Source organism: Parasteatoda tepidariorum, chromosome 3 (genome assembly GCF_043381705.1).
Source record: "Parasteatoda tepidariorum isolate YZ-2023 chromosome 3, CAS_Ptep_4.0, whole genome shotgun sequence".
Lineage (NCBI taxonomy): Eukaryota > Metazoa > Arthropoda > Arachnida > Araneae > Theridiidae > Parasteatoda > Parasteatoda tepidariorum.
This window is the reverse complement of record NC_092206.1, coordinates 18,924,525-18,947,857: the sequence shown is the minus strand read 5'-3', so window position 1 is coordinate 18,947,857 and position 23,333 is coordinate 18,924,525. Positions and strand designations below refer to the sequence as shown.

Genomic DNA, 23,333 nt, shown 5'->3' with positions numbered 1-23,333 from the left:
TCAAGTGTTCATTTTTTAATAGTTTAATATTATTTCTATGTTCTAAATTTAAAACTTGATTAATATCTTTTCATTTACACAAGTTAAAATTGTTTATTTTCTATTGAATTAGTTTTCAGATTTCAAAGCTTATGCTGAATGTGGAACCCCCCAGGATAATCCTAAACTTGAACGATCTATATCTCTATTTAATGGTCTTTCACAGTGGATTCAGTGGATGGTCTTAAGCAAGTCATTCCCACAGCAAAGAGCTGATGTTATTGTTAAGTTTGTGCAAGTTGCTCAGGTAAGAGCAATAAATGTAAAAGCTTTTTATCGAAGCTGAATTTAAATCTGAGATAAAATACAAATTAGTATTTTTTATTTCAAGTGTACTCTATTTTAGTTTGATCAATTAAAAATAGCATTTTTTGATTTCTGAATTATCATTCATAGTGCTAATGGAGTTTATTATCAAATTGTTCAGAAAAATTGCAAACTTTTAAATGAAAATATTCATATTTTTTGCGATTCCTGCTAGTCACATCAAAAAAAGTTTGCAATTTTTAATGAAGCATACTTATTAAATTTATCAATTGATTTTGATTCAAGTGATGCAAACTTTTATAAATGTATACATGTTTGTTACAAACATTATTACTATCATAAGGAAATTTTTTTTTCAAAAAACTTTTTTCTATCTATTTTAAAGTAAACCTATTAACTTATAGTTTATCTGAATATTTAATAAAATAAAAAAAAAAGACTTATCAAAAAAATCTGATAAGCTAAATAGATAATAAATAAATAAAAATGTCTATTTAAAAGCAATATTTCTGATTATTTATGTTAAGCTTTTATATTTATCTGTTCCGTAATTTTTTTTTTATAAGGGTCTGCTAAGAAGTTTTTACACATAATTAAATTAGAAGTTTTAATGAAAGTTCGTGTGCATTAAGTTACTTTGGAAAATTTCATATCCCAATTCAGATTTATTTCTTTTTATTTTGTTGCATGAAATATTTAAGTATTAATTAAAAATAATTTCAATTTCATTTTAATTTTAAATGCATGATTTTTTTTTTACAAATTTTTTCTGGACAATTCCACTTGTTTTAACTTTGCGGATTTGATCAGTTGAATTTAAAATCATATTTGTTAATTTAATTTACAAAATTTTTGTAGTTTATCTTTTTTTTTTGGCTGCAAATAAACTAGATTTATTTGTTTAAATATTTAAATTCTACCTAAAGTCATTGGTTTTTACCTTAAAACCTTATTTAATTATAATTTCCTTCCAACTTACATGTTAATTTTAAACTGCAATTTTATTTTGAAAGGTTTTTACTATTGCATAAACTCATGTCTGATTGTTTTATTGCTGAAATTTATTTGTGTCTCTATTTTCAGAAACTGTTACAACAAAATAACTTTAACTCTCTAATGTCAGTTGTTGGGGGCTTGAGTCACAGTGCTTTAGCTAGATTAACAAATACGATGGCATGCGTACCAGCTGAAACAAAGAAAACCCTCTCAGAACTTGGTGAGCTGTTAGCTTCTGCATCTAACTTCAGCAGCTATAGGAAAGCTTTGATGGAAGCAAAGGGATTCAAAATACCTATCCTGTAAGGAATTATTATCCTTTTCAAGTAAAATATACAAAAAATTTGATATTTTTGACTAAGCAATTTGGCAATTTCAAATCCTTGGGAAAATTGGCAATTTTAGCAAAAATTTTGATTTTTTTTATTATCTATACTTGAATTTTAGTTAAGTTGTTTTTCAAAGTCACTGAAATTCTTGATCTTTGATTTTTAGAAATGATGTTAATGTTTTTTCGTATGCTTGCAGACTAAAACTGAAGTTGGAAGTAGACTTTTGAATGAAACTTGTAAAAAATGAAATTGAAATGTTTTTTGTTATGCTTTGAGTATTTTAAACTTTGTTTATTTGAATAAATTATGTTTTTAAGATAAATAAAATTCAAAAATTTTAAGATAAAGAAAGAAAATGGCTACGGCATTTTCAATAATACTTTAAAGGTACGCCTTTAATCCTGCCAATTTATTGATAAATTTGTTTGAATTTTAACTGGTCAACTTTAAATATATATATTCAAACACAACTCAATATTTAGTGGAACTGAATTTTATAGTTTTTCTTTTTAATTAAGCCTTTAGATAAATGTGCTTTTTAAGTTTTTATTTCATTTTTGAAATTTTTTGCTTGGCAAAATAAAAAATTATTATTGGAAAATTGTATTACTAAATTTTGGAGTAGATATATGAAGATCAAAGAAGGAAAAACTGCTTATGTCCACAGTAGCTGATTTGAAAAAAAAAAGAAAAAGTAATTGCAAGATTTGAGATTTATTAAGAGCAAGTATCCTGTTGAAATCGTGGAAATAAAAATACATTTGGATGTTACAAATGTTTTATAACATCCTCTAAAATCTTCAAAACAAAATTAACTTTTTTTGATATTGAAAAATAAAATAAAATTTTAAAATAAAGTTGAGCAAGAACAGTCTTTTCCTCAAAATACCTCCCCAATTAATGCTTCTTACTAGTCTTCTTCATTAAACTCTTCCTTGTTCTTCTTATTTATGCTCGTACAGGAATCGTTTTTCCTCAGCACAGCCCTTCTTTACTGTGTAATAACTCTTGTAGAGAAACTATTTTCCATGTTATTAATTTTTCAAATTTTAGCAATCCTCTAAATGCAACAGAAGGCAATCCAGTCATCATTTCTAGGAGAAATAGATGTAAACCGTTCTTCTTCTTGCTCTTCATATAGGTTTTTAGATAGGGGGGGGGAGGGCTTGACTGAATATATTTGTTGCATTTTAAAAAAGTTATAAACTTACTGTATCATTGCTGTGAAAAATATGTCGATAAATTAAAATTTTTAATGTTTTTGTTTCCTGTTTTATTTAGTGGTGTTCATATGAAAGATTTAATATCCTTGCATGTTGCACTCCCTGATACCATTGAAAATGGCCTCATTAATTTTCGTAAAATTGCACAGTTATCATTAATATTCCAAGAGCTCTGGGAACTCCAGAACTCAGTACCCAATCTTGCTGTGAATTCTGACTTGGTCAACACTTTACGGGTATGTGAGCAAAATTCTCTTTTAGTAATTTTAAATAAAAAGAAGTAAATGTGTAACTAAAGCTGTTTAACCTTATTTGCAGTTGTCGCTTGACACCCCTTACACCGAAGATGAACTTTATGAGTTATCTTTGACTAAAGAGCCCAGAAATTGTTCATCTGTAAGTTGATTATATTTTCTTACATTTTTTTGATTAAATATTAAGATGTGCCAAACTTGTTAATAGATCACCATTAACCTCATTTTTACAGTTGCATTCAGATTCTATATCATTGTTTTCTTACTTTGACAGACTAAGGTGACACTTTTGTCTAAATAATTTAGAGTGGACCAATTAAATCCGTTTGTGTCTATGTGCTAATAACTAAGACTTGAGAGAAAAAATTAATAACTTTTAAAAATCTTTTGCTTTATTATAAGTAGCAGATATGTTATTAAAACTGTCTAAACTGCTATATGGTGTTACAAACAGTGTTAACTCCATGCACTGCAGAGTATGGCTTTGTGCGCTAAAGTACCTCAACTGAAAGATCTCCTTACCCCTATACTATTCTGAAAATTTTATGAATAAAGGTAATCACGTCATTCACTTTGAAGCCTTATTGTTATTAAAGTTTTAAAAATCTCATGTAAAAGTTCATACTAATGGTTATTTTAAAATTTAAAAATGTTTTGAAAAATTTGACTTTTATAAGGTATTAAAAGTTTTTTCATCATATGAAGTTGCTTAATCTATTGATCCAAAAGCAAATCCAATTTAATATATTTAACTAAATGGACGTCAATATTTTAAACTCTTTTTAAAAAATATTTACATCATAAAAATATGAAATACTCTTTTTGTTTTGGCACATAGTCTTTTAAAGAAATCTTATTGTGCCCATGGGTAAAATTAAATTGCATATAAATTGGAAAGAAACATACCAGAGAGTCACAAATATGCATATCTCACTTCACCTTTTTGCATGTGAAGAAACTTATATCTTTTATATTTTAAATAGCTTTGTTTGTAGTACAACAGCTGAAAAAAAACTTCATTATATTTTCCAAATATTTCCACTAATTATACTGTTTTGTAGTAAGCAATATAAATTAATTCACTTATGATTATTGTTTATTAGTGTTTATATTGTTCAATTGCTATGTTTTTCAATTTATATATTTTTATTATAAAATTTGAAAAAACCTAAGCCTCTACGTTTAATACAAAGTCAATTGCCTCATTATCAATTTTTATTCTAGCCTCAATCTTCTCCAACAAAGCTAACAGCTTTTTCTGACTGGGCCTCTGGTATAGGTGGTCCAGCTGATTCAGAAACTGTAGAAAAATTTTACCTTTCAATTGTAGATGTAAGTATAATTTTGTATTCCACATAGCAAAATTATTGATTTCTGAACTGTTATTCTGAATCTGTAAGATTTGCAAAATTTAAAATATAATAAATATTAATATTAATAACTATTATTGCAGATAAATATTGCTGCATATATTATATACACACTTACACAATTGAATCATGATAATATCATGAAGAAAACTAAATATAAACTTTGCTATATTGCTGTAAAAAAAACTTGTTTTAGTCTCATGTAATTATTCTGAAATACATTTAAACTTCTCGAGAGTGACCACTCTCTGTTCCATAGTAAAATGATCATTAATGGAGGTTTGTCTTTCTTAGGAGTCACCTTTATTGACCTCTAAATATTGGAGGTATGTGATTTTTCGAAGAAAAAATAAGCAAGCAATTTTAATCTTACTCTCTGTCATTTTCCTTGTGCAAAAGTGCCACTTATGTTGGCCTTATGAAAACTGGTTCGATGAATAAAACTTAGAATCAATAAAAATGACCCAAGAGCTTTCTAAATAAGAGTTCCAATATGATATTGTCTATGCATATTTTTTTTAACAGTTTAGGTACTTTTTGCTGCAAGAGAATTTGTTCTAATCTGTTGTAACTTTTAAAATACAAGTATTGTTATATTCTGTAAATTTATTTTAGTTTAATATAATAGTTTAATTATTTTATTTTAGTTTATATATGGTATTTTCTTTACTTACTATAATTTATATGTTATACCACATATAAAGAATTTTGAGCTGTGAATTTTTTCTGTGACATTCAACTCTAATGCATGTAATTTATTTCTACAAGTAATTTCTTTTTTTAAAACAGTTTTTTTTTAGTCTCAACACCAAATAAAATGTCTTAGTTTAAATAAGTTTTAATAAAATTACTAATATTTTAAAAACATTTAAAAAGTTTTTGGTCTCTTAGAATCAATAAAAATGACCCCTAATTATGCGTAAAAACAAATTTACCAATTATAAATGATGGAATTATTTTATTATGTAACAATTATGTTTTTTGTTTAAGTTTGCATTTTATTTTATTTTATAAAAATTAGTTAGCTTCATAAAGGGAGAAGTGGATTGCTTGCTTGAGATGCTTAGCTTTTTCTAAAATAACTTTCTTTTTCTAATTTAAATTTCAACTCTAAAAATAAATCATTGATAGCATTGTTTTTAATGTACTCTGACTGCAACATTAGAGCTTTTTTAAATAAGAATCACTCACAAATATTTTAAATACATTTGAATCTACTTATTTGTTTTGTTAATATTTTTTGTTTTGATATTTTTTCATGTTTCTATATTTGACCTTTTCCGCATTTTGAGCAGAGCTTTTTCCGGTCTCTAGGAGAGGTTTTGATGATCTTTCCTAAAGGTTAAAGGTTTTCTTCAATACTAAATCTATGGAAAAAATTCTGTGCCCCCAAAAGTGGTCGTAAATAGAGGAGGTTGCTACACAAAGGTGATCTTTTCTGGAGGTTTCACTGTATAATTGTTTTGCCCAAATAATAAGTTCAAGTGTTTTGGGGTCTAAGACATTTGATACTATGAAGTGCTTAGTTAGTTTTTAACTCCATCAGGGTGCATAGCGTTTGTAAAAAGTACTTAAAGGTGCTTTTTGGGAGATTTCGTTTAAAAGCTTTTAAAGGTGCTTTTTTCAGCTAGCGTTTTTAAAAAGTGCTTTTTTTCACGAATAATTTTTTTTCTCCCTTCAGTGATATCTGGTGGATCCCATCCATGCATTTCACGAAAAATTGAGTGTTTGCTACGTAATCATTCACGCGGGCTTCATGTCGTACCCACGTTATGACTTGCGCATGCATGCACACTTGAAACCGAAACCCGAGTGCTCCAATTCGGATGGAGAATATCAGATTTTTATGAAATGTTTTTCTTTTTAATTTATTTTAATTTTATTATTGTTTATTTTATTTTACTTCTAACACTTTTTTGACGTAGGGGGTACGGGTACTTTTGTTCTGAGTTCAGGGTCAACTTGAATTTACTCGATGATGTGGGAAAGTAATGATTGTTTCGATTTACGTCTGTTTCTTTTTGGTTTTTTTTAAAGCTAAAACTGTTCATAAAAAGTTTTTGTTTTTCAATGATATCACTGATTGAATATGAATTTTTTGAGTGCTTGAAAATTTTTGTAAAGTGCTTGAAAAGTTTTTAAAAAGTGCTTATTTTTGATTCAAAGATTTGGCTACGCACCCTGTCCATATATATCTTGATTAACTCCAATTTTTTGAGTTTCTTAAATTTAGGTTTCATAACATTTGTTTCAGTCTTTGTTTTTTATATTTATAAATTTCTAAATAATGATAGTTGACACCTCTAAAAGGCAGTTCTTTTAATCAAAAGTTTATATTATGAAGGAAATTTTAAACAATATAGTTTACATTATATTTTCTGCTTTTTGTTTCAATTTCAGTATTAAATAACTTTGTATAGTGAATAGCTCATATATTTCATGGCACAAATTCATTAATATGTATAGTAATATATTTTTTTCTGATCTAATATAATGAAAATCTTAAATTTTTAGGTGATAATGAAAACTTATGATTTAGATGGAGATGGTTTTCTTTCTCCAGAAGAATATGAAGCTGTATATATAAACTTTCCTTACATAGATCCTTTCTCAATAATTGATTCTGAAAAGTAAGTGCTTTCAAATCTTTTGTTTTATGTTCGTGTAATTATAGTTCATTATTTTAAAATAAGAAGTTAGAAATGGGAAAATGATTAAGCATACCCATGCTGGTTTTGTTCATATTGGTCCAATATAAAATTGTTCAAATTCCTAATATGGGATGATAGTGTATCATTATGACTAAGTCTTATGAAGCAAGATGGTTTTTGATGGATGCTTATGATGGTAACCATCTTGTTCATGTTGGTTCATCATGGAAAAACCATCAAAAAATTTATCTTGGGTAGGGAAAAGTGTTGTAACTTAGGACATAGACAGTTTTTTTATAACCTAATGGTAACTTTAATTTCTAAAAATTGACCTTAATCAATGGATGACATCATAGCAAAAGTTAGCATCCAAAGAATTGAGTTAATTTTTAGGGAGTGAAAGTAAATATTTTTTTCATGCATATTTTATTTCCTGAATAAAGAGTTATGATACTATTCAAATCAATTTCAATTGGTTATAAAATAAAATTTGCTCAAAATGTTATAGTTATAAGAAAATATTTATATTTGTCAAGATTTTAATTTCTCTTAAACCCTATAGTGATTGTACATTGGAGCATGTTCCAATATAATACTGTCTATGAATATTTATTTTAATTGTTTAGTTCTGGTACTTTTTGCCACAAGGGAATTTGTTCTAATCTACTGCAATTTTTAAAATACAAGTATTGTTATATTCTGTAAATATATTTTAGTTTAATATAATATTTTAATTTTTTTTTTTCAGTTTATATTTGGTATTTACTTTAATTATTTACTATAATTCATATGTCATGCCACATATTATGAATTTTGAGTTGTGAACTTTTTCTGTGACATTCAACTGATTCATGTAATTTAGTTCAATAAGTAAATTTTTTTTATAAAAAAGTTTTTTTAGTCTCAATACCAAATCAAATTTCTTAGTTTAAATTTTTTTTAATAAAGTTACTAATATTTTAAAAACATTTATAAAAAGTTTTTGGTCTCTTTATTCCACTCCTAAGAATTCTACTTGCGTTATTGAATTCGGAATATAACTTTAAGAGAATGTGGGGTTAATATTTACCATTCTTGTAGTAATAAATTCTATACGAAATTATGTATCCTGCCTGCTCATGTATACAGAGCCGGATTAAGTGTATGCGGGGCCCTAGGCCACTCAAATTTTTGGGGCCCTTAGATTTAATTTTTTCTCTCGTATATTTTTTATTTATTCAAATATAAAAGTATTTATATATCTTTTCATTTAAGAAAGCATATTTAAAATAATAATAAATTAAATTTTACTTTATTTTGTTAAATTAGAACTAAAAAATAATCATAACATTTTATAATCATAACATATATATTTGCAATTGATTTTTTTTTTAAAAAAATCATTGTTTTTCTTAATTTTTTGAAATTTATTTTCAAAAAATCCACTTTAGGAGGGCCCCTAATCATTGGGGCCCCAGGCCATGGCCTAGTCTGGCCTAATGAGTAATCCGGCACTGCATGTATACCCCATTCATAACGATTCTGCATTGAGTTTGTATATTAAATTTGAACTAAGAACTTCAATTTCATGTGTAGTTTATTTGCAAACTGTATTTTCTTAATTTAGTGCATTTAAAAATGTTTGTTGGCATAAAATTTTTTAAAATAAAACTAACCCAAGATACAACACCTTGTTGCCGTCCTTAGATAAAACATACTTATGAAACTTAGATAAAGACATGTGTTTTGGGACAGTTCCTAAGATATATATTTTTTATCATTGAAAAATTTTTATTTTTGTATTTTTAAAAGTTGTTTTTAGATTGTAAATCTGACTAGCTTTTAAAGATAAGACTCAAAATGAGAAAAGTGTCTCAAGTTGCAAAAATCTCCCTTAATACAATTTGTTATTTTTTAGACTTTGATACAAATTTAATTTTTTTTCCTTATTGGAAAACTGTGACAGAATTTACCTGCCACAAGTTATATAGAATGAATTCTTTTTCTTTATTTTGCAAATTGAAACTAAACAAACTGAATTATAATCTGCAATATTATGTATAACAAAAGTAAAAAAGTTATAAAAAAGTAGATTTAAATAATATTTAAGATGAACAAGATGTAAAAGACGTTCCAGTTTTCAAACTGTTAATAAATTTTTTTATTTTGTAAGAATGAATATGCACTTAATAGCTTTAATTGTTCAAGTTTTTCAATCTCAAATATAATTGCCACCATAGTTACAATGCTATCTTACTTAGTCTTTTTTTTCTTAATCCATTGTGTTGTGTTTTCTACTATTATTTTTTAAAAACTATTTTAAAATTCTTTTTTTATTTCTGAAAGTATTTATTGTAGGAATGTCTACTTATATAAAAATTAATAAAAATTAAGTGATTTTTTTATTTATTTAAAAGTATTTGTTTGCTTATAAGTTGAAGAATAAAATATTTTATTTACTTTATATCCATTCATTTTTTGAAAAATATGTTTTACTTATTTTAATTTTTTAACAATCTAATTACATATTATAACATTCATTTAGATAATCTGTTTAAGTTTTAAAATATTTAAAAAAATTGCTTTAAATTAATAATTATATTTTTTGCTGATTTGTTTAGAATCAATATTTTACAACTATGCTTAAGAAATATGTTCAATTTTTGTATTAAAGTAACTACACAATGCTGCCTTTGTTTGGAACATATTTTTTGAATTGTATTGATAGCAGTTTGAAATTGAGCTTGTTTTGAATTTTCTATTGATTTTACTTTTAGAGATGGTATGATTAGCAGAACTGAACTGAAGGATTATTTTACCTCATCAAATTCAAAAGCCATTAGAGTTGCTTTTCAACATGATTTTAATGAAACAACTTATTTTAAACCAACATTTTGTGCTCATTGTGCTGGATTGGTAAGCATATTTCAACTGTATTGCTAGCTTCGCTTAGAAATTTAACATCTTATTTACATATTTTACATAGAGCTATTTTTTGAAAAATTTTCAGAAATTGAGTAAAAATCCTAATTTTATTTTTATTAAGCTTCCTTGTAAAAAATTTGATACACTGCAATACATATTAATTTACATATACTATCTTTTGCATTTCTTGTTTGCATTCTTTGAGTGAATAAGTTGTTACATAAATTTTGTCAATAGCAATAATCTTGTAAACATAAATTTTGTTTCTTTCATAAATTGCTCAAGTTTCTTTTCCATTTTTACAAATCCTTTCTTTTTTATATATCTGTTTTATATTCATGTGATCTTCAAAAAATGGTATGATTTTCTAATTCAAATTATTGGATTTTATAAGTTTCCACATTATTCGGGAAATTTTTTTTTGGCATGAATTAAAGCTAATTTTTTTCTTTTTCAGTACACCAATTATTGTCATCACACTTATTTATTACATAACTTTTTTTTTACTTCTTTTGTAAACTGAAAATTATATCCTATTTATTTTAATGATTTTAAATATTTTTTTTAGCTGTGGGGTCTGATAAAACAAGGCTATAAGTGTCGTGGTAAGTTTTTATTCATTATCTTAACTAAATTACTATTTTATTCTCAGCTGGTAAATTTTTTACATCTTTCTATTTTTTTCAAGGGGGGCGGTGTATACTAATGAGTTTTTTAAGTAATTTTTTTTTTAAATGCATGCTTTAAGCATGCATTTATTTGACCGCATTTAAGCATTCATTTTTCCATAATTTTCAGTTTAAATTATGGGAAAAATCTTTGAAGTTGTTTACCAATTAATCACTTTCTTTAGTTAACTTTTTTTGAAAAAAAAAGTTATGCTCAGAGATTGTCTTTTAGCATGCCTTTGATTATTTTTTTATGAACTTCAAATTTTTCGCTTTTTTTGATAATGTGTCGAGAATTACTTTTCGAAATATATGCATAAAATAGTATAAAAGGGATTTAAGAACTGTTGAGGATCAAATTCAGTTCAATTGAACAATCCCAATATTTAGAAGAAGACACTTGTGTCATTTAAAGTTTTTTCTTCATCTCTTTATTTCATCAATTTAATATTAATAATACCATACCCTATTAAAAATATTTAATGCTAATGTCTGCTAAGTTTGTAAATGTTTTGCTTTTGTATGTAGAGTATGTTTTGAAATTTTTTTTTCATTTTAGTTTAATTTTTAATATGTTTTGTTTAACTTTAAATATTTCTAAGTTTGTGCAATCATATATGTATTAATTATAGATTGTGGAATTAATGCACATAAGCATTGTAGAGAATTAGTGGTCATGGTGTGCAGAAGAACTTCTGCTACAACTTCTCGATCTAACTCTTTTGCTACTGCTGGTGAGTTATAATTATATTTTTAATATTATCAATGTGGTTACTAAAACAATGAGTTTTTTAGTAGCAGCAAGCAAACTATTTTTGTTTTATGCATTGTGTTCAATCTAGAATGAATTCTTGTTTTTTCTGTATGAGTAGAGGAATGGAAATTTTCCATTAATGGATGGATTATAATGGAAATTTTCCATTTACCTTATATGGACAGTCTTTTTAGAATATCAATAAAACCTTTATTGATTTTAACTACAATATGACAAAGATGAGAATATACATTAAAGATGATGAATTTACATTAAATGGGATGATTCATGATAATTATAAAAGTGATGAAAGGATTCAGCAAGTTACTAGCGGCGAGCTGCTTCTCGAGTTACATTACATCTACTTTTTGGTTTTTGAAAACAAAAAGTTAATATTTCTGCTGCGCTTACAGCCCCATCTGTTGACAGTTTTTGGCTTACCATGAGGGCTTGCGACACATTGAGTAAATCATTGAAAAGAATCTAGGAGATTGTCATATTTCCTTTATTGAAAAACGATATCAAGACTATATACATTTATTGTGTGTTGTTACTTATTTACTTTTAACTCTCACAACATCAAATGACTATTTATCAATGGGAGCATTTTGTTTTGAAATTGGTTGACTTTAACTTTAAAAGTGGTTTTTGTGGTTTGAGAAAAAAGGACTAATTATATTGGAATGAATGATTTAGCTTGAACGTTTAAATAGGTATTAAATTTACATTGCGTCTATGAATAGGAGTTTGTACTAAAGAGTGTAGACTGTATATTGTAATTAATTGGCATACATGGAAGGGAATGTTACCTATTTATCAGCTTGTTTCATGCTTATAAAAAATATTAAAAACACATTGTTAAAAACAATTGAATCATCTGTTCACACTATTTTTTTAACAAAAAAAAATATTTGTTTGAATCTAATGCATATTTAAAATCTTTTTAGTTATTAGTTATCTGACATCATTAACTATAAGTTTTTGCTCTAAAAAAGTGTTTTTGCATATCTTTTTACACATTAATATATCTGTGTATTAATTTTTAAATTCATACACATCAATCCCTCTGTGTATGAATTTTTAATTTTTTACATATCAATGCCTCTGCGTAGGAATTTTTTAATTCTGCATACATACTGGATTTGAATTTAAAAAGAGAGTTAATTCAAAATTGGCTATGTCTGTTTGGATTTAAAATGTATCTACTTATTGAGAAAAGTAGAAAAACATTTGGACTATCATGCTATTTGTAATTTCTAAGAATCATTGTAGGTTTGTTAGTTACTTTTTTTAAACTCTTACTTTGCTTTGTATGCAATAAAGTTGAAAGAAAAATCTTTATAGCAATTGCTTATTCAAATATTTTCTCTAAAATTATTCTATTTATTATTTTTATAAAAATTAGCTATAGTGAAATTTATTTTCTGAAATACTCTAAATCATTCACTTAAGTAAAATTGGATTATTGGAAAAAAGAACCTATATTTAGGATTTAGTTTGGTTATCTCATTTATTAATTTTATGTTATTTTTCTAGATCTATTTATACTTTTTTCCTAAATATTATCAGTTTCGCTAAATTTGCAAACGTTCAATCTTAATTAAGTGTTGCATCATTCTAAAGTTAGTCTTCATTTAAAAAAAATGTTTCTATTAGATTATTGTTTTTGCCAAGTGTTTTATAGTTTATTCAAATGCTTTTGAAATGCCTATTTAAATTAAAATTTGTAATCATTGTAGATGGACCAAAAATGAAGCCCAGAATGCAACGGCCTTGGCGACGTCAATTAAAAAGCAGTCAATCTGATAGTGATTCAAGTTTCAGTCCTAGGACAAGTGCTGAAGGTGATTCCTGTTCTTGTGATAATGGATTTGTGCTAGTTGATGAAGCTTTTGCCACCAGTGCAAAAAATTCCTTTGACGCAAAAGATGCTCCCAAGAGTCCTACTTTAAGTTAGTATACCACTTTATTAAATTTCACATTACATTCAGTAGATCAACAACACTATTTTAACATAATTATTATATTAATACAGAATTTTGGTGCAAAAATAAATGTCAGTCTTCAGATGATGTTTTAAACATCATTGTAGATCAATGACTTCTACAAGAAGCATGTGCTATACTTTGCTATTTCAAACCATGAAACTGTGGATTTAACTCACAAAGCAGAGTTGGCTAAAAATCATGACGTACACAAATAAACTGGAACACATTTATTATTACTTTCAATGGTTAACTTAAATCTAAAATTCTAATTGAATATACAAATATATATGTCGGATCATCATACAATCGGCCAAAGACTCAAAAGATGAGTTGGCGGCTCATCCCTCTCCACCGGCATGAAAAAAGAAATTGTTCGTTCTTTTATAGATAACGATTTCGTACGTCACATTGATTGAATGCTTGTTTCTTGAATTCCCTTCACTTCCTTCCTGGAAACGAATCTGAAAAAATAAACTCAAACACTAAAGTTTATAAATGGAAACTACTTATTTCCACAGAAACTTCTTACTTCCTTAAAATATTAAGTACATATAACTGCAAATTAACTATGTAAAAACTATAATGCATAGCTGCCAACTGTTCAGAATTTTTCGGATTCCTTCCTAATTTTTAAATTAAATCCGAAAATCCGATAGTTTCATTTTCGTAAAATTTCAGTATATTTGCTTTTAAACCAATCCCGTGTTCTGATCGCTGCAAGTGTGCTTCCTGTGATCGTTGTGTGGAAGTAATTTTTAGCAGCTTTTTATTGGAAAACACTGTTCTAATAGCTGCTGTTGATCTTTTCAGTAAATTAAATCTTAAACTACTATTATTGTTTTTTAAAAAGTGTATTGTAGTATTTAAACACTACAAAAGAGCTTGCATCAGAAATATTTTTTTATGATGCAGATTATTATTAACCTGTATCTTATAATTTGGAGAAGAAGAATTATATATTGATTGGTAAAGGTTGTTTTTTTTAAACTATTATACCGGTATTCCTAATTATAAAATGTTATATTATAAACCTCCCACAAAAGATGGTGTTTATAGTTTTGTTTTACTAATTTACATGAAAGGTATTTAATGATATTTCGTAAATGCTATTATTTAATAGTTATATTTTTGTCTTACTCTCGTAATTGGTGTGTATAATTTTGTCCCATATAGTGTTCCTAATTTTTTATTCCTAAGACAGCTATGGTAATTTTAATCTTCTAAATTTTAAGGCATTGTTTAAAGTTCTTTCATTGAAGGAAATAAAAAGCCACTAAACTTGTTGAACGGCTTTAATTTTGAATTATAAATATCATCTTAGTGATTGTCTGGATAATAAAACAGAGAAGTGGCTTAAATATTTCAAAAATAATGAATTTTTTTTTAAAATTTACTTATTTGGCAAGTGTATATTCACATAGACAAAAGTTGTACAAATCTTCTCTATTATCTTAATTTTTGCATTTATCCAGGAGCACAAGTTTTGAATATTTTATTCAAGATACAATATTTTTACAAGAGAATATTTTATAACTTGAAAAACTTGATAGCAAAGCCTTTTCTTTTCTCAAAACTGTTTATCTGACTTCTTGTGCAATTTCATAATCAGCGTAGAGAACACAGATTAAAGATAGTCAAAACTTATTCAAATCGTCAAAAAATAGCTGTTATAATCCCACAAAAGTTGTAAAAATTGCATATTATTTATTAAATGGCATTATTGCCCATGATGACAGCCTTCGTAGAGCAGCCTTAAATTATATATATATAAATTTAAGAATATGGATATGAAATATGTTAATAACATAGTTATTAACAGAAAGCAGTTGGAGCCTACTGTCACATCCTTAAATGATTGGGTGTTTATAAAAAAGACAAAAGTCCTTAATAATTGTTGAAGAATATTTTCTGATCACTCGTTCAAACTTGCCAATATTTTGACGATTGTTTTTTCATTTTTTAGAAACTCCCTCATCTCCTAAAGTAACATCGTTACACAGTTGTGGCTGCAAACAAGAGTTCATGCTACCCCAGACTCCCCCTCCTCTACCAGACAAATCTGCACAAAAACGATCATTGCCCTCCAAACAACACACTCTCTAAAAGTTCAATATTTAATGCAAGTGACATATTCTAGTCTTTCTTTTTGGTGAGACTCTTTTTGAACCTTTTGGAAGGGAGTTCTTACAAATCGAATCTCATTCCAGATCTTCCATATTCAAAGATGTAAGATAGTAATTTTTAAAGAACTTTTTATAAGGTTTCGTCCCTTCTCAAGATGATTGTCTTCGATGGAATTTTAACCGATTTTATGTATACTAGTCATTGTGTCTGTGTCTCTATTGTGTTTTATGTTACAGGGCTTGATTTCTGAAATAGTGTGTATATGCACAGAAACGCAAAAGCTCATTTAAATTAAGATTTTATACATGTTAATTTGGTGATCACAAAAGCACCCACTTTATTTGATTTTCTGATAGCTTTTTGCATTTGAATAAGCTCTAAAATAAACAAGGGGTATATTGATGTAGGACTTGAGTTTATATAATGAGTGAAATTTTCAAATTGTTTAGGAGAGCACTTTTCGTGTAAAACACCATGATTTTCATTACGCAATAAGATATGTTTGTGTTATTTGTACTGTTATAGTTAGAGAGTTCAGAAACTTAAAATGTTCCCATTGTGACAAAATGAGTAAGCCCTAATTTAAATAATAACACGCACTTAATAGTAATTATAATAATTTACAAAGTATTTACAATATTTGCTCTAAACAAGGAAATAGGCTTAGGGCGAGACATCTTAACCAGCTGAATAATAATCTAAGAACTGCCACTACATAAAAATCTCATCTACCTCACAAAATTGTTTTGTTATCAAAAGCGGTGTCTCGTTTCTAAAATGAAACTTTTTTTCGTTCTTTTTCTAATATGTTATACCGTCTAATAGCAATAATAATAAAAATATTGTAATGTCAAAATTTCACCTTTTAAATAAGAGTGAAGAGAGAAAATGTCACTTTTTAAAGAAGGATATTACCCCAAATCCTTCAGAAATATATTTTAGCTTATTTAAACTGTATTGCCTTCAATTTTGTATGCTTCTCTGAAATACTTTCTAAGATTTTTTTAAGGGTATATCAATTGTCTTATCTATTATTAAGACAAATAATGTATAATTATAAATTTTTTGTTCCTTATTTTTGAAATAAAATTAAACTGAACTATAAAATGGGATATTATATTTTAAAATTAAATATTATAATTAAACTATTATTTATTATGAAACACATCTTAATGTATGAAAGCAAGCCCTGTTTGATAGTATTAACTTGTCTCTTTATTTCTAATTTGATTTAATATCAATTATTCAAAATGTTTGTGAAGGATTTGCAGTGAATTATTAACATTAAATTTTTTTAATATCTTATCACATAGTGTTAGTTATAATGTTAGGTATATTATCCAAAATGGTGAATTTTGTAACAGATTCTTACTAGTTATATGCTTACTGTCTTTCTTTTAATAGAATTCCTGTTAATTAAGGGACCACTAGTATTAACATATTCTAACATAAAAAAATATTTTGGATATTTTAATCTTACTTTTTTTTCTTCCTTTGCTCTTCAATAAGTTATTTATAAACATATATGGTACTAAACTGAAAGTTAATTTTTTACATGGCAAAAAGAGATGAGGAATTTGGATATGTATAAAGAATTTTTAACGTTTGTATTTTTAGATTCTAGTCAGTAAATATACATGAATTTAGACGAATGAATGTAGGTAACTGAAAATCGAAGCATCGAAGTACTGAATTGCAATTATAGACATAAATGAATTAGATATTTTAACACTTCAATTAGTGTTTGAATTTTTAAAACTCTATAAGTGAATTTATACTAGTTCTTAATAAAGGAAATAAATTAAATTACCTCATAGTATTTTCTGGTATATTTTTAATGCAGAAAGTTTGCATTTAAAGATGTAATGAAGCTAAACTTGTAATAAAGCATCAAGGCAGAAAAATTGCTGTAAAATATTGATGCAGCTTTTGTAGAAAAATAGGATTTAATTAAACTTTTGCATGAATAACTAAATTTTTAGCATATAATTTGTTATTCATATTTTCTATTTTAAAGGTCTCATGCCTTATAAAAATTTAATTAAACTTAGAATTAAAGAAAAATATTCCAAAACTCTGTAAAACTGCAAAAAATTATTATGTTATTATTATAAATCTGAAGTTTTTTTTCTCTCATTTAACTTTTAATGTTTGACTTTTCTTTGAATATATGAACATAATACAAAAAGTATATGTTTAACATATTTTCTGTAAAATATGACTTTTGGATGACTTTGGGTCTGCCTAGGCTTGACAATATCAATCTTGGTCCTCCAAGTGTGACTCCAAATTCATATCTAATATGGGTAGCCAAATGCAAAACCTGCTGTTTTTTTAAGACAAAAAATTATGTTTTCTTTTAAATGTCTCTTTAATTAATGAAAGAATTATTTTGTTCAAATTGTTTTTGTAAAACACAAAATAACATTATTTGAACAATATATTATGAAATTTTTATCTTAAAATTTTGAAAATTCAGCTATTTCAAGAGATTTCTTTAGAGAAAAGTTATCTCCAATATTCAGAAAAATTCATACCTTTATAAATACTGGATTAAAAACTTCATTTGCTTCAAAAATATACAAACTGGAAATTTTCTTGACATGCTGGACTAAGAGATTTTTTTTAAATTTTAAAGTCTTTTATATATATTATAATATAAAATTCTTAATTAATTTCAGTTTTCACATATACTTTTATCAATAGCCTATTTCTGTAATAGAAATAGTTATGTACTTTGTAACGTGTTTTATGTTCTTTTTAATTTCCCTCATCTTGTTCATAAAGCAGTCAATAAGTTTTTTTTTTGCATTGAGCTACTTGTATTATGTTACACTTTAATAAGAGAAATATACCTATAATTATCTACTCTATAGACATTTGTTACTGTAATTTTTTTACAATCTTTTTTTTCAGTTCATAAAAATTAAACAAATCAAAATGTTAGTGAAAACACTGAAATGAATTATGCACTGCTAGAAAACTTTATTTTGTTATAAAAAATCTAAATATGTAAAAAATTGTCATGGTCAAAATAAACACTGTGATTTGGGCTTCCACTTGAATTTTAAAATTTTGAATGTAAATTGAAATTTAGAAGTGTAAACAGGGTGTTCTTGCCTTTAAATTTTTGCTATTAATCTACACGTAATATGATTTAATTATAATGTAATTATCAGCATATGTATTTTAAAAGTACATTGCAATTGCATTACTTGATGGTTTTAAGTTCAACTAAGCATTGTAGTATTTTAAACACGGAATAATTTGATTAAAAACTTGCTGGAGGAGGTATTTATGTGATTCCTTCTTTTCATGTACCTAAGCATAAGTATTTTGGTTAAGCTTGTGATAAATAAGCGCCAATGCATTGTGATGTTGTTTATATTTATATGTTACTTCAGTAAAAATAATCTTAAGAGGTAGAATCTGTTTTAAAATATTCTTGAAATTTACAAAAAAATTGTAAAAATTATATTATAAACCTACTGAGATGTATCAAAAGTGCTTGATTTGCAAGATCAATTTAAAGCAAAATTGAAAGGATATAAAAATGTACTACGGTTATCTGTATAGGTTTTTGGAAACCAGTTTAACTCAACAGGTTTCAAAATCACTTACTTAAACTAAAAAAATTTTTTTTTCCAAGACATTCCAATTGAAATATTTAACACTTCATATTGTTACCTCAAATGATGATTATCTTAAGAACAATGTTCTATAGTGTTTTTCAGCTAGTAGCCCCACTGTTGAGGGATTCCGCTATTAGTTTTTAAATTTGGAGTGAAAAATTTTTCTGGTTTTCTAAGAAGAATGAGTAAACCATATATTTAGATCTTTAATTTTTCTTTAGTTATTTTTAAATAATTTGTCACAAAATTTTACAAAAATCTGCAAAAATTTCTAGTTTTGAATATTCAGTGTCTCAGAATTTAGATGAGCATACTTTTAGATGAAATTATTAAACTTTACTTGGAGTGAAAGAAACTTTAAAATTTTAGGCTTTAATATAATATTCTTCCATAATAATAGGGTAGTTGAATACTATCTTAGAATTATTTTAAGTTATGGCTTGATATTTACATGCTTAATTTTTTACGCATATCAGACTTGCATTACTTTATAGAAATGGTAAATAATAAACCTTTTCTAATAAATGATTAAAGAATGCTACATATTCTTGCATAACAAGCTGCAGTGGTACTCAAAAACCTGTTTCGTTTCTTACAAGTAACTTTCCCAAATTTTTTTATTTTATTTACAATTTTGAATTTTTTCTTTAAATGCAAATGTAGCAATTTACATCTGACATAGTATTTTACATTTAATTAGGTAATTCTTTAATCTCCTGAAAAGTAAAAAGTTGTACGCCATTGGTATGTGTGTGGTGGGGGAGGGGATAATAAATGGTGAAATGTCATATTTCATCACTTATGTTTAAATGCATAAACATTATAATTTCCTCGTTGAAATAAATTACTTGTCATCATCAAGCAAAGTCTTATTTCATTTGTATATTAACATTCTGTGTCGCCTTAACAGGTGATAATAAAAGTTTTGAATTGCATCTTTTGCCAAAATAGCCAGACTTGTTTTTATTACTTTTAAATGGTCGAGGTTACTTTGTCACTTCAAAATGTCTGAGTTTTGGAGTAGTTGATAGGTTTTGAAATGAAGGCAATTCAAGCCTAGTTGAATTGACCAAGAATTCTAGATAGTCTTACAATAAACTCGTTGGTTTTAGGAAGTTTTTTTAAATTTTAGGAAACTGTGAAATAGATAAGTTTACATCTGAAATCAAAAAGCAAGATGTCTATTACTCTGGGTTTTCTGTCATTTTTAATGAATTTTATTTCAACTGAAAGAATATGGGGCACTTTTGAAAATTATAGTCAAGCTAATGATTTTCCAATTGTTCCTGTAATAATTCCATAATTCCTATTGCATCTTTATCTATGTGATTCTGTAGAGTCAACATGAGGATAACTTTGGTAATAAAATTTGAAAAATTTTTTGAACTTGGGCTGTTAATTTTAATGCTATATATAAGTTGTGTTATCATATGAAAAATGCAATTTGTATAATATGAATTTCATTTCAATATTATTATCAAAATTGCTTAAACTGATTTCTGAAATCACTACGGCTAAGTAATTCTGCTCCCAATTAGAAATCTCATTATCTGTTGTTATAAAATATCCATGACTATTTTCTAAGACTGTTTATTCCTTCTTTAAAAGTTTACTATTATAATATTTTTATTTCTTTAATTTAGTTTAAGTTGCCAGATTTCTCTTTAAATTTTTTTTGTGGTTTCTCAGTTAAACTGCTTTTTATTTTTAAGAAATGGCAATGGATGCAAAACAAACATGGATTATCATCTGCAATTTCTTTTAATATGCTAATGAATAGATATGTAGTTTTCTTGCATGCTATCTTTTTCACATTAAGATGTTTGTAATTTTGTAGAATTTGTTAGAATTTTGTACCAACTTTTACGAAACAGCATTTACTGATCAAACCAATTGAAGCTATGCATTCATTGTAGATGAATTAAATATTATATGTATTTAAACAATTTGGCAATTTTTTACCTTGGAAAAACAATTTAAAGCATTCATCAATTATCTCTGAAAGTTATGAAAGGAGTTTTATGCAGTTTTCTGTATTTTAGGGGAGGGGGGAAATGATGCACGGATTTGCTTTTTCTCTACACAAAATTTTAAAATTAATAAAAAATAATGATAAAATCAAATCCTTTCATGAAGTTTTTATCTTTATTGAATATAAAAAAGTGCATTAAATTTGATTCACAATTTTCTGAAAAAATTGCTGCAAGAATTTTTATTTTTCACTTCGATGAGAAATTCCAGATGAACCATGTAAAATTCATTTAATATGAATTGGCTATTTAATCCCGGTGATAAAATAATTAAAAAATTTTTTTTAATATCATAATACTATGTTGGAAAGTATTCATATTGGGTATAATAGTATTTAATGTATGTTCTAGTATGTATGCCTTTCAATCTTACCTCATCCATTTCAATATTGATAAAAACTTGTACACGTGTGCCGAGAGTTGGTAAACTAATTTTTGCAAAATTTTAGCCTTAGAAACTAAATGCTAGATGTAAAAGGGACTTAATTGAAACTCGTATCTGTGAAAATTAGCATCAGAAAAATTGGAACCTAGTTTTTTGAAAAGTTAGGATATTAACCTCAGATTTCTTATTGATAGTTAAGGGGTTTTAATACCTTAAACAAGAGTTCCATGATCCCAAAGTAGTCGTTTTTCCTTTAATCTGCCAGACTTAATTTTAAACTTCATTTGATAAATTTATACCTAGAGTATGTGAAGTCATTAACGGCCAACAGTATAGCATTAAATTGCTACATTGAATTCAATTTATATCGATATTTTATAAATAAAAACTGCATTGTAGTGATATAATGTACAAATGAACGGTTCTGTATTAAATTGTTACACTTACTGTAAAAGTTAGTTTTATTTTAAAGAAATAATTTTGGAATCATTATAATTAGAATTATGAAAAATTCTATGATTGAAGCTTCATGTATTGTATTACTTAAATGAATAAATTTTTATCCCTTCTTAATAAGCATTGAAGCGAGTAATAGTCTGACATGTTTTCTCATTATATTTTACAGTACTTTTTTACTAGATTTTTCTATTTTATGAAAACATGTTCAAAAGCACTGCATGCTCTTATAAGTTTTTAGTTAGTTATAATTTGATCTAAGAAAAAGTTATATACAATATTTTTATTACAAATTTTAATTTCAATTTCATTGGTTATTAAAAACAAACCAACAACATATCAAATATAAGACCTAACTTTTTACTTGGCATAAAGTCTTTAGTTAAACTCTACTTCAGGTAAATTTTTACCCATAGCTTATTTCTGAGTTTTACTTAGGCCTTCTTTTACCAACATAGCTTTGAATTTCTTAAATTTTTCAGAACTTGGACAAATCACAGCTTTATAAAAATATTAAAATGCTAGGATTGGTTCTGATAACTGGTCCAACTAATGTGGTATTAGTATCTATGCAGAAAAAATAATAATTTTCATTAGTGAGATTTCTAGTACCTCGTTAGTCATTTACTGAGGTCATTCATATTAGATATTTATTAGAACACGCATAGAAAATGCACATTAGATTAAAAATGCACTAATTAATATTTTAATGAGGGGAAAAAATTAAAAACTGACCAACCATTGTTGGTAAGGGAGAACGAATAGTAATATTGGATAGTAGCTGATAGAAACGGAGTGAATAAAATGATTCAAAATCAGTTTATGTTTCTAATGGGATGAAAAGTGTTCGCTTTTTCTTATAATTACAGAACACCTTGTATACTAAAGCAAAAAAGAAAAAAGAAAAAAACACAGTGAATGGACATACTATAGTTTCAGTTCTATGATCAAGAACCATCCACAGTGTTGTAGACATAATGTTATTATAAAAGAACATGTTAGACACTGAGGAAAGTTCTTGTTTATACAGCTGAAACATAGTATGTTCATTTATGTACTTTCATTTGTGCTTTATTTTGTTTGTTTGTTATTAATTTATTATTATTTGCTTTAGTCTGCATAATACAAAGTATACCCTATCCTTTATTGGACACCTTGTATAGTTTAGCCTCTTTCAAAATGATTCTTGCAATAAGAAATAAGGTATGTAAAATCTATGAGGTCTTTTACGATCAATATAATAAAAAGTTTTTTTAGAGT

General features: G+C 26.3%; 1 protein-coding gene across 5 annotated transcripts in view; it reads left to right on the top strand.

The window, feature by feature from the left end:
- The window catches only part of LOC107453443 (ras guanyl-releasing protein 3), a 58,561-nt gene extending 41,887 nt beyond the window's left edge, over positions 1-16,674 (top strand). For all 5 annotated transcript variants that reach the window (XM_071178391.1, XM_043046836.2, XM_071178392.1 and 2 more), the window contains 11 exons: positions 113-286; positions 1,390-1,604; positions 2,916-3,093; positions 3,176-3,253; positions 4,336-4,443; positions 6,996-7,111; positions 9,889-10,027; positions 10,605-10,641; positions 11,337-11,438; positions 13,198-13,410; positions 15,410-16,674. In XM_071178391.1, coding sequence (XP_071034492.1) covers positions 113-286; positions 1,390-1,604; positions 2,916-3,093; positions 3,176-3,253; positions 4,336-4,443; positions 6,996-7,111; positions 9,889-10,027; positions 10,605-10,641; positions 11,337-11,438; positions 13,198-13,410; positions 15,410-15,549 — 1,500 coding nt within the window. In that variant the 3' untranslated portion in view covers positions 15,550-16,674. The remainder of the gene's footprint in view (positions 1-112; positions 287-1,389; positions 1,605-2,915; positions 3,094-3,175; positions 3,254-4,335; positions 4,444-6,995; positions 7,112-9,888; positions 10,028-10,604; positions 10,642-11,336; positions 11,439-13,197; positions 13,411-15,409) is intronic.
- The last annotated feature ends 6,659 nt before the right edge of the window (positions 16,675-23,333 follow it).